The sequence below is a fragment of the Corylus avellana genome, chromosome ca2 (assembly GCF_901000735.1).
Source record: "Corylus avellana chromosome ca2, CavTom2PMs-1.0".
Lineage (NCBI taxonomy): Eukaryota > Viridiplantae > Streptophyta > Magnoliopsida > Fagales > Betulaceae > Corylus > Corylus avellana.
The window spans coordinates 10,723,398-10,736,507 of NC_081542.1; the positions used below are offsets into that span (position 1 = coordinate 10,723,398).

At 33.7% G+C, this 13,110-nt stretch overlaps 1 protein-coding gene across 2 annotated transcripts; it reads left to right on the forward strand.

The window, feature by feature from the left end:
• Nucleotides 1-8,667: 8,667 nt before the first annotated feature.
• On the forward strand, nt 8,668-12,045 carry LOC132171256 (thioredoxin F-type, chloroplastic). 2 transcript variants are annotated; one of them, XM_059582526.1, is made up of 3 exons: nt 8,668-9,085; nt 11,629-11,728; nt 11,816-12,045. In XM_059582526.1, the coding sequence occupies exons 1-3, from the start codon at nt 8,769-8,771 to the stop codon at nt 11,951-11,953; spliced, it is 555 nt and encodes a 184-aa protein (XP_059438509.1). In that variant the 5' UTR covers nt 8,668-8,768; the 3' UTR covers nt 11,954-12,045. The 2 variants fall into 2 exon arrangements, with proteins under 2 accessions (XP_059438509.1, XP_059438510.1); XM_059582527.1 differs by having other exon boundaries at nt 8,672-9,085; nt 11,819-12,045.
• The last annotated feature ends 1,065 nt before the right edge of the window (nt 12,046-13,110 follow it).

Below are 13,110 nucleotides of genomic sequence, written 5' to 3' on the forward strand. Positions count from 1 at the left end.
AAGGGTATTGCATTTAATGCACTAACATCATTAAAACTTTTGAACAATATTACCCTTCAAAATGCACTAAATAAAGGAAATTGAGGAATTTTGCAATGGAGAGGATCCGTTTCCCAGTTTTTAATAAGGCCCCCTAATTAATGAATCCTAATAAAACAATTTCCATTAAAAAAAAATTCAACACCTAATGGCCGTTTCCATAAAAATAAAAATAATAATAATTAAACACAGTCAATATATATGCTTAAATTAAGGCCCATAATTTCAAAAATGCATTAATATCATGCCTCAATTTAATAAGGCCCCCTAATTAATGAATCTTAATAAAACAATTTCCATAAAAAAAAAAAAAATAAAATAAAATTCAACACCTAATGGCCGTTTCCATAACAAAAAATAATAATAATAATAATTAAATACAGTCAATATATATGCTTAAATTAAGGCACATAATTTCAAAAATGCATTAATATCATTTGATTCTCTATCATTCTAAAATAAATAAGGCTTAACAAATTAATATCAATAAATAAGAAAATTAAATAACAATAAAGATATTTTTAAATAAAACACAAAAGCGAGAAAAATAACTTTTAAATAAAAATATAATAAATATTAAAATAAATATTATTTAATTAATATTAAAATATACTAATAAAAAAAAAAAAAAAAAAAAAAGCCCCACTAAAACTTTTCGCCTATGGCCTCAAAATATATCCGGCCGGCCTGTCACCCCCTGCGCTCCGAATGAGTTGGTGATCTGTTTTTGGTAGTCGAAAGTCTGAAACCCAACCCAACCACCGCCGGATCAGACCAGAGTTGGCAAAGAAATGAACGAGAGAGAGAGAGAGGCTTGGGTTGTGGAAAGTGGCGAGAATTATTTTGATGGGTGGAGTAGAGAGGAAAGAGCAGAGGAGTATATATATATATATATATAGATGGAGAGAAGGATGGCAAAGAAGAAGGAGATGAGTCGTGAAAAAGGGAGGTCTTCCGCTTTTCTAGAATTTTAGGAGTGTGTGCCGTGTGGGAGCAGTGTTTCAGTTCCGATCATCCTCAATATCTTTTAATCGTTTACTCATTAAAGAATTTCTTTCTACACTTTTAATTATTAAAAGATAAAAGATAATGTATGTCCAACTATTATCACTCTTTTTGCAATGTATTTTTTAAAATTCACAATCTCAATATAGTGTATTTAAATTTTTATTTCTTTTCAATGTGTCATTTTTGTTAAGATTTTCTATTAAATTCTAACAAAATTCTCAAAATACCTCTTTTTATATATATATATATATATATATATATATTTAAAATTTTTTGCAAAGATTGAGGCATAAGTATTTTTGTAAATAACATTAAATTCGGACCAACATCTTAAACTTTACAATTTTATTCCTAAAACAAATGAGGGTGTATTGGAAATTTTAACTCCTATGTTGGGAGTTAATGAAAAATCCTAACGGATGGGTAACATTAAAAACAATTAAAATATGGATACACTGAATTGAGAAAAATTAAACTTTAAAGGATATTGCAAAAGTGGTGATAATTTAAGAGGGTTAAGTGAAGTTTATCCTAAAAATTATCAAGGTCTTCCAAAAAAAAAAAAAACCTTTAAAATATCAAATTAAAAAAATAAAAATAAAAATAAAAAGCCAGTGTGTGGAAATTTGAATTTTTTTTTCTTTTTTCTTTTTTCTTAAAAAGCCTCCCCATTTGTTTCAATTGAAATTGATGGAACTTGAACCCTAGCAGAAGTCAAATAATTTTCAAAGTTAAACTCTTAGACTCTTAGTCAAGAGCGGAACAAACATACTCGTTGGAGAGTCTTTGGCAACCCAAAAAAGTTGTAATATTCTTACAAAAATATTATTTTTATGTCATGGCTCTTCAATGGTGAATTTTTACCCCCTAGATAGCTAGATGATTTAACTTTCTATAGTTATAAATGTCCATAGCAAATTAGAAAACTTTTGTATTTGAAAGGAAAATTATTTTTAAAGGTAATTTTATAGACATGTAACTTTTGTATACAATTATGACTGATGAGTTATTATGAAACTTATAAAAATAATTTTAAGACTTGTCTGCTTTTATTTTCTATAAACCAACGAGCATACATAGAAGAACTATATATTTATATTTTCTAATTGTAACTATATATTTTTATTTATTTACATAGGTTTAGAACTTACATAAAAAATGTTGGTTCCACCCCTATTCATAGTCGCCATCGATTTTTATGTCGTAGTATCTCCATCAAAACATATTCTTCTAGTTCATTGAGCACACTTCGAAATGTTGCAACTATTGCTTCATAGCAAAATGAGCATTGTTCAAAGAAAAGAAAGATAAGCATTTCTCAACGGGTGCAATGCGGTTTATCTTAAGAAGATAATCAATGTAAGATTTGCTTTTTGACGCATTGGCTAGTGCTAAACAAGAGCTATTTTAGCAAGATCTTGAGGTTCGAGCTATTCCAAAACTTCCCACTTGCCGTAGTTTATAGTTTGCTTACAAACACATTTGGCCAAAGTGGTGGCTAAACCACTCCCCATGGCCCATTTCCCAACAGCCCGGGGTCGGCACTGTAGCTGGAACGGTACTGTTCTAGCTACAGTGCCATCTGATAGTTGCAGGCTGCTAAGTCAAAAATGCACACAGTTTTCAACAAAAAAACTTAAATTATTCACTTCCCACACCCCAACCAACAACCGAATAATGACAACTTAAATTATTATTATTATTATATATATATATATATATAAAATAAAAAAAGGAGGAGAAAGATCGGAGTGGTTCCAGTCACCCCTTGGCCAAAATGGGGTGGCCGGACCACCCCATTTTTGGCCAATGGGGTGGCTTCTTTTTTCATTTTTTTATTATTTTATATTTTTCATTTTTTTTTTTAATAATAATTTAAGTTGTCATTTTCTGGTTGTTGGTTGGGGTGTGGAAAGTGAATATTTTTAGTTTTTCTGTTGAAAACTGTGTGCATTTTTGACTGAGCAGCCTGCAACTATCAGATGGCACTGTAGCTGGAACAGTACCGTTCCAGCTACAGTGACGGCCCCAGGCTGTTGGCAAACGGGGCCCATAATTTTGTGTATGACATTGACATTTTTTTGGTAGTTTATGAGACATTGACAATAAGGTGCTAGTTCGAGGGGGTATATATATTTTTTCCATATTATATTAAAAGGTATGAGGAGGTAGTTAATCGCCGCCTCTGCCTACCCTACCACCACTAACCCCCATTATGGGCGGTTAGTGGGGAGGGTCGAAAGGGGTGATGAACCACCCAGGGCCTTTAGTGGCCGAACCACCTACATGCGCAATGGAAAGAACAATCCTAGAGATTTTTGCATCAAGATAAACAATGGTAGATTTAAAATTAAATTCACAAATTTGTGATACTTACGATCGAGTTTGGCCCCTCCTAAGCATGTAGGGATATAGAACCTTGCCTGAAATTCTTTTTGCATGTTGAATGATGATGGACATGTTCTTGATGCTCTTGAGGAATTGATTCAACCTTCAGATTTTGTATTTTATTATTGAATATGAGAGTGTGGACTCACAAAAATATTCTCGATTCCAGAGAATAGCTAGAAATATAAACTTGAGAAAATAAATTCTCTCTTTAATATTTGTCACAACTCTTGTGCACTCACAAGTATTTATGATTCTCTGGAATCCTCTATTTATAGATTTGGGTTTACTTGCAGGGGAAAAAAAAAGCATTATAGAATCCTAGTAGACTTAGAATTACTACTCCTAATAAACTAGGAGTCATTGTTCAGCCACACTCCCCATGTGCTACTTAGGGCCTTTTCCATGAAACCTAAGGCTTAGGCTTGTGTTTTATTTCATTGGCCAAATAATATTTTAACTTTGCTTAGCATCTCCAACAACATTAGGTAATTTACCTAGTGAAAAAGTACAATTCTTTACTTTAGCTATTATTTTTTCACTATACACTCCAACAGATTCTCTATTCCATTATCTACTTGCTTTAAAATATTATTTCTCGTTCTTTTTTTATTCTATTACTGTGAACACTTAATTAAATGGAAAAAACAAACACCTATATATAAATCATTCATAAAAAACAAAAATAAGCACAATGAGGAACATTCATCTCACATGCAGGTACTAATTCTTAAAATTAATAACATAAATAAATTTTTTCATCCAACTGCAATTGATTTGTTTCCATCTGTGTGTTTCCATGAAATAAATTTTCTCTGCATTCAATTTTTTCATCCAACTGTATGAAGAAATTTTGTGAGTGAGAGAGATAAATTTTGTGTTTGAAAGAGAGACGTAGCAGATGTAAAGAGGTGTTTAGATGAAATAAAAGATGTTGGGTGAAAAAATGTGAAATAAAGAAACAATAAACAAAAGAAAAATAAACAATATTTTATTTATCTAGTGTGCTACAATGAATAACTCCAAATTGCTATTCACGGTATCAATGTAACTATTCTAGCGAATGGGAAGCTACCTTGTTGGAGTTAAAAAAAAGAGCAATAATAACTAAATATAGCTAATATTAATCTTTTAGCTAAGCTGTTAAAGATGCTCTGGAATTAAATCTAGCGCAATACTCTTTTAATTGCCTAAGCCTTTAGAAATTAAATTCTTAAATCCAACCAACTCCAAATAACAAGCAACATAGGAATTAAATTTTTTTGCCTTTTATAAAATAAGACAACACAAATAAATACATACATAACTGAGGCCGAAACAACTAGTCAATTTACATTAGCTCAATGAAAGACCTAAAGGGAAAAATACAATTAGCTCCAATAGACCTATGACACTTATCATCTATGACTTGCCACACAACACTATTAATCACAATTGATTTCATTAAACAAATGCGATTGTACTCTAATATGTATTTTTGAATTAATCAAGTAATACTCGTAGCTTACTCATTTATTACATGTTACCCCTCCATGGAATCATTCCGTAGTTGAATCAAAGTCTATACATTGTCACTTTATTCACTACCTCTTTTCCTTAAGTACCCGATTTAATTACATGATTATCCTTTTGTACGTTGTGAGACTCCATCTCACATTATACATATAAGTTTCAATAAATCCCATTGAAACACTCAAACTCGAGCTTTGGAATAATCATTCACATTAAATCTAAACTAAGAAAAATATTCCTTAATTCTTGACAAATGACTTTGATTCGTTCTTGAAGATGGTGTTCCAACAATGCTACATGTAATCACCCAATGCACAAAGATGTTGATCATAGAAATATCTCACTCATAGACACATCAAGTGACCTACACTTTACATCTAATTTCATGATCTTGTTAGGATTTAGATTAATTGTTATAAGTCGTCGTGCAAGTACATCATTATTTATGACAATGTTAAAAAAATGATGACTCAAGTAGTCCGTTCGGTGTTTGGCACTACTTTGCTCCTACATCAACATTCAACCTGAAACCCACTTGCTTTTCCTAATAAAGACAAGTTGTTGGGGTTGACATGTTATAGTCTAGAATGATTTCTTAGTTTCATTTATGACTACAAGCAATCTTTTGTATAAGTTACAAAGGCCTATAACTATGATCTTTTGTGTGATAATTCATTTACTCATACAATAATCAAATACAATGTAATTTATGGACCATACATGTATATAATATGAAAATATTCAAACATATGTATATATGTAAAACATTAATGTATATGTCAAATGTTCAATAATAAAATATGGGAATAAACAATATTATTCAATTATAATCAAAGTACTATCCAACCAATTAGATCTTTGAACACCAATCCTAACCGGCAAAACTACCCCCAAATGGTCACATAGTGTTCAACTACCCTCATATATGGCCGAAGGGGGTGGCCAAACCATCCCCCGGCCATTTGTGCATGGGGGTGGCCGAACCACTCCCATTAGGCTAAGGTGGCTTGGTTTTTCATTTTTTAAAAATATTTTTCTTTTTTGTTGTTTTATATTTAAATTTTTTGTATAATTTTAAGAATATTTTTAATTTTATGAAAAATATTTTTGTCATTGATGAACATTACTTTTTTCTTTTTGTAATTTAGAGGGGACATTGAGACAATTGGTAGTCTAAGGAGACATTGACAATGTAATGATAATTTGGAGAATGTATGTGGCACTTACAAATCATGTTTCAAAACAGTCTGAAACAAGCTTTGAAAGTAGACTTAAAACACCAAAATAGGCTCATAGCTAAGGACAAAGTTTTCTTCTAAATTGGGTTGAAGGAAATTCCTCAAACCTATTCTATAAAAATAACATGTGTCATTTAGATATGTCATTTTTATAGAATAGGTTGGAGGAAAACTTTATCCAAGCGAGAGGTTAGGGAAGAAATAACCTCTTGCCCTGTATGGATAGGCAGTATCTCAAAATTGTCCACCGCCTAAGATGGTGGAGGAAATTCCAAACCAACCCAATTTCCAAACTAGGTTGGAAGAAATTCCTTCAACCTATTCTATAAAAATAGCATATGTCTTTTATATAGTCATTTTTATAGAATAGGTTGGGAAAATTTTCTTCAATTCAATTTAGAGGAAAACTTTGTCCAAGCGAGAGGTTAGGAAATAAATAACCTCTTGCCCTGTACGGGCATGCAGTATCTCAAAACTGTCCACTGCCTAAGATGGTGGCGGAAGTGGTCAGGAGGCAAAACATCCGTCTAAGGCAGTGTACACCCCTACTAGTTGTTACAATCTCAAATTACCGTGATCAATTTTGCAATTTTTTTCCAAAAAAAAAAAAACTCCGATGAACAGATATCTAAAAAAAACTCCAATGAACAGATATCTTCTCATGGACCGCACATGTGCACTTACTAAGAAAATAATGTTCTAGGCCCGACCTCGGTCTGGCCCAACATGTCTTTTTGGCACACATTTTGAGGGTCAAAGATCATACACATTTCCTTTTTATTTATTTTTATTTTTCCCAATAAGTACAAGAAAAAAAAAAAAAAAGAATAGAAAAGGGAATTACTCAATTATATGAGAAATATATAGGAGTAAGAAATCCTTCCTTTTCTTTTTTTTAGGCAATAAATGAAATGACTAAAATATCCCAAGATTTTTGCAAACTAGAGTCTTCTCTTACTCTAGGCTGATTTGGTCTTTTCACAGGCCTAAAACTACACGATCCCATCATTTCTCCATCGCTGTCTAACTTATCCCAAAAAAAACAAAAAAGAAGAAGAAAATTGATTGAATGGCCTAAACCAACCATACGCTAAACGCGGATATTCCAAATGACAAAACTTCCGGGCGTTTCTGATTTTATGTTACAGTTTTTTTTTTCCCCTATGCAGCGTCCACTTCATAAAAGTGACTAAAATAACCCTGTATTTTTTAAAACTATATTTATATTTTATAATACTGACGTAGCCGTCCCAATTAATTCTTGAGATTAATACTTATTAAAAGAAAATTCAATTGATTATAATTATCATTTCAACATTATTGAATAATTATGAAATAAAAATATTGTTCCCGTAAAGTTAAAAATTTACTTATCAAACAAAGATATAATAAAATTCTATATAGTGTATACTTATAATTTTTAATTAGATCTAATGATAAACAAAAATTTATTAAAGAAATTTTTTAAGATTTTTTTTTTCTTGCACTCCCTTTCTTTTTTTTTTAGTTTCTTTACTGAATACCGACATAGGAAGAGGGAGGAACTCAACCTCCTTGTCCCTCTTTCCTTATTTTTTGTTTTTTTTTTCATTTATTATTATTATTATTATTATTATGTATGTAACTTGAAAACTAGATCTATTGCGTCTCCCCTCCTCTCCATTGCCCATGTGCCACCCCCTAGACTCACCGACCTCCACAAATTCCAACGACCACCCCCGCTCCTGCACATGATCAACACGCGCATTTGATACACTGCCACCATAGCTCCACTTTTGCTCACGCGAGTGATCTTTAGCTTTCCCTCTTCTTCTCCTTTGGATCTCCGTAGTTAGTACCCTCCTTTTGTTTATGAAGAGCTTGAAATCAGTTGCAAATCTTGATATGGTGCTCACCAAGCTTATTTCTCTAAGTACTTACCTCGATGGATGCCACGCTAGTACTCTTTTACGACGACTTAGGTTAAACCGGCTTTAATACTCATTTTCTTGTTGTGGTTCTCAATACTTATTGTTATAGTTGGTATTTCAAGCAATTTACAATCCTTTCAAACCGTCATCTAAGACAGCCTCTCTTGACATTTGAGTCAATAACTTAATGGATCAAGCTAATCCCTTTACTAATTCCCAATAATTTTTAGGTTTTTTAAGCAGTGTACTATTTATTATGGGGTTGTTGTAGAGTTGCCCCACTTATATTTTGTGCTTGATCTTTTGATGTTTCTTCCACCATCCCTTTTTCCTTTAAATTGTTTAGAAAAAAGAAAAAAAGAAAAAATCCAATTTGTAAGGAAGAAAAAGCTCGACCACTCCAAACGCAGGGACATTTCCGTCTTCTCAACATGCACACTTCCTTTTACACTAACTCAAAGACAAAACAACCCCCGCGTTTTTTATAACCCACCAGAACGAGAAGGTCAATCCAGTCTTTTTCTCCCTTCTCCATAACTGGCTCGTCCTCCCCTCTCATTTTCTGTGCGCCAAAAAAAAAAAAAAAGCCACATACACACACTGTCACACAAGTTCGGGAGCTTCTCCATCCATCACAAACCTCTCTCTCTCTCTCTCTCTGTGTCTGTGACCAATGGCTCTCAACCTCTCTCTCTGTCCTCCCTCCATTCGCTCTCCACAGACGCTCATGTGCTCAGCGAAGCACCCGATCGCGCTCTCCTCTTCCTCCTCGGCTCCCTACTCAAAGAGCACCGTGAGTAGTAGTAGAAGAAGTTTGGGCGAGAAGAGGAGTAGAGGGGCTTACGGTGCTACGGTGGTGAGGTCCAGCCTGGACACGGTGGGGCCCACAGTAAAAGTGGGCCAGGTGACCGAAGTCAACAAGGACACCTTCTGGCCCCTCGTCAAGGCCGCCGGGGACAAGGCTGTCGTCGTCGACATGTACACCCAATGGTAATCTTATGATTTTCCTTTCTTTCTTTGTTTGGTTACTGAGAAAGCTCGAGAGAAAATGGAAGAAAGAATAAGAAAAATGGAGTATCTGGGCTTTTTTTTTTTTTTTTTAAGGGAAATATGTTTGTTTTTGTGAATTTCTGTTTGGTTGCTGAGAAGACAGGAGAAAATTGAAAGGGAAAGTAAACGAGGAGTAGTCTGCTAAGATCATAGAAAAGGAATTCTTCAAATTCCCTGAATTTTGAATAATTCTACGTGGGCCTGACTTGAATTTTTAGTTTTTGAAGGCTTGGCTTAAAAAGTGTTTGAAATTTAGTGACTATTCACGTTTAGGAGGTTGAATTTAGAGATTCGATCTAGATGGAGAAAATAATTTATTATGTAGTAAGGTATAGTTTTTGGAAGTTGTATTCATTGGTGTGCTTGAAGATCAGTGGATGTTGTGACAGTGTTTAGAAAGAAAGTGAGCACCATATCCATATAATATGTTGGAACTTGATCTGCTCTTCATTAAGTTATTTGAAACTAAATTGCATTAATTCATGAAAGCTGCCTTTTGGACCTAAATATGTTGGAAGTGATTTTTATTTATTAATTTATTATTATTATTATTATTTTTTATTTTTTATTTTTTATTTTTTTGTGTGGCTATTATAGATTTGGGAAAGTAGAGTAGATCTATATACTTTTTGAATGCATTGTGTGAAACATCTCTCTAAGGTGATCAATGTTTATTTTTCTCTGTTTAAAATCTTGCTGAGCAGTTTTTGGTTATCAAACTGACCTACCCAGAAGGTATTTTGATGCGGCCAATTTCCCCTCTTTTGTAATCAGTTTTGCTAAAGCACCTGTTGCTCTAGCTAGTTGTTCACCATTTCAAAGTGTGATTTCTATGTTATGTATGTATTATTGATGTGGCTAAGGGCTTATACCTATTCAAGTAAAATTTTTTTTCTTCTTTTTTTATCAATCAAAATCTTTGGTCTTAAAAGAATAAAAGCTCATGAAATATTTCATTACAGCTACAAATGTAACATCACAATTTCCAACTTTCCTAGTATGAATTTACATAAAAGATTGAGTTGTTTATGTTTCAGACTGAACCCATGATTGTGTCTAATCTCTTCTTGCACCTGATATTAGAAACAATGAAGTCTGTCCTACTTTAATGTTGGTTTGTGTTTTGATGTGCTTAACTTGGAGTATTCTTGCCAATGCCGCACGGCTGGTTTAAAGATTTAGATGTGAAAAGTAGGGAAGTTTCCAAAGATATTCTACATAAATTTAATTTAATTTAAAAAAAAAATAATAATAATTACAGGATTTTTCTTCTTGTTAGTCATAGGAAGCTTTTGAGTTGTTAGGTTGTCATAATCTCTCTTCCCTCTACCCCCCTCTCGTGTGACTGATGTGTTTGTTAGTCCTTACAGATCAACAAAAGCTCCAAACAGCCTATTCGACTTGCACTAACTACTAACTAGTCTTTGTTAAGAAAGTGATTTTTCCTATTGGAGGATTAGACTAACCATTATAATCCTGTGATCTAACTTGTGATAATGTGTAAGTCATCGCATTCTGCTTTTTACATTGACTTGTGCTTTTTTGCGGTGATCACCTTTCTCTTTAGGAACCTTTAGTTTCTATCATACCTCTGTTGGGGCAATCATTATCATCTTCATAGGTTTGAGCATGCTTTGGTGTTGTAATTCCTCCAAAGTTAATTAGACCTTTAGGCAATGGTGTGATTGGGAAATGAATAAGTGCTTAGCTATGTACCCAAGTTGGCATTTAATCCTTAGCTAGGAAGCCAAGCAAATGAACCCAATTTAGATTACAAACAGGGGACTGGAATGATTAAAAGATGGAAGGGATGAGACCAGGCCTGTAAAGGGTTCGGAGCTTGTACTAGATTGAGGTTGATCTGAGTTTACCACCTGATTTACAAGGGCATGTATTTAATTAGAATCCAAGATCTAGTGGTTTTAATGATTTGATCCAAGTATTAATTATTAGACTGAGCGATTAAGATTGACAATTATCCAAAGTCATCTGCATTGGATCAAGGGGTTGTCAGCTTCTCGAGAAGGAGCAGAGGTTTCCTTAGACCATCTTTAGACAATGCCAATGCTAATAAAGTGATATAATTTAGTATCCTTGATTGTATAACTGCTTATATACTTTTATTAGTGGGTGTGATTTGCTTACATGTAAATGAACTTGAGATTATTTTTAAATCTTTGGGTCTTTAGATTTTGGATCATTCAAAGGTTGGTAAGTCCTTTTTGTTTTTTGTGCTGTACAATGGCATCGAATATGGGTCACAATGTGATCCACTTGAAGCCTAAGTGAAAAAGGCTTGATGGTTCTTCTAAACGGATTTGGCTTAGGTGCTGTAAATAAAAAACTTTTTTCAATGGTTTAGATTTAATTTCACTCTCTTTCTCATAGAAAACTTGGAATTAAATATGAACTGTTGAAAAAATTACAGCTAAGGTTATCTTTTGCGCCTTGGTGTTGAATTTCTCATTTTGTAAATTCTGCAGGTGCGGTCCATGCAAGGTGATGGCTCCAAAGTTTCAACAACTGTCCGAGAAGCTTCTTGACGTCGTGTTTCTAAAGCTTGATTGCAACCAAGAAAACAAGGTATGTGATTGCCATGTGATGTGGTTTACAATAGCTTGGCTTAAAACTCCAGTCTCGTTCTTATGTGGTGTATCTTTCAATTGCTAGCAGCCCTTAGCAAAGGAGCTCGGGATAAAAGTTGTTCCTACTTTCAAGATTCTGAAGGACAGCAAGATTGTAAAGGAAGTCACAGGGGCCAAGTTTGATGATCTGGTCCTTGCAATTGAAACTGTTAGATCCAGCTAGTAACTCTTTCTTCTTTTCCTTGCAAAATGTTCATAATATACTGAAGGGCCTCCACTTCAACCTAATTATTGGACTTGTATGTATTGGTTGTATTTTTTTTTTTTTTTAAATAATGTTGAAAGGAGAAATGTATCACCATTCTGCTTCCAGAAAAGAGAGTGGACCAAAATCATTTTTATTTTGAAATTTACCCTTAAAAAAAAAAACTGATGCGGTTGCAGAATAAGTAATTTGAGTACTATTAGAATATATGTTTTTCATATTAGGTTGATAGAATCTTTCTTACCATAATTTATCATTTAGGTTTGATTGTAATAAAATTCTAGAGGTTTGATTACCTTAGTTGTATCCATTCCACCTACCATATTGTCTCAATGGTGGACATAAGCCTTTATGGTTGAACCACACCAAAATCCTTTCTCTTTGCTTTCGCTTTTATTCATTTCTTTCATAATTATTCTATATTTCTATATGGTATCAGAGCTACCTTTTTTTTGGTGCCTCTTATAATTTTTATTTCGCCTCCTTGCAATTTTTCTCATTTAAGCGTTTCTTTGGTGTTTTTCACTGTGAAAGCATCACACTACTGCGACCAAACCAATCACCGAACTTCTACGACCAGCTTACCGACAAATACTGGTCTCTATTTTCTTACTTTCCTCTAGTCGTCGTTCCTTAGCTATCATTGCCAACCACTACCTTAATCCGTCTCCGTCAACCATTGTTGTCATTGATTTCAACTGCTGTTCTTTGGCATTCCTCTAACCGCCACTAGCTCCGACAACCTCCATACCCTTACCACCTCTGGTTGCCATCACTACTGCCTTAAACTGCCATTTTTTTTTTTTTAACAATGATGTGGTGGTGCCCCCCCACCCCCCCAAAAAAAAAAGGATCGATACACTCATCAGGAAGATTGATCCTACCCAAAAGAATCGATTCTCCACTTTTCAAGATCGGTCTTAATGCGAATGAAACTCAATTTTGAGCGCACAAAACCCTAAAATTTCGATCTTTGGCCTATTTTTAATTCCAAAAACCCTAGGAGATTGCATTAGCTCGCAGTTATAGCCTCCACGAAGCATAAGAGTGAAGGAGAGATGTGATAGAAGCCCAAAACTGACGATCTCTATTAATTGCAAAGCTGTATTCATGTT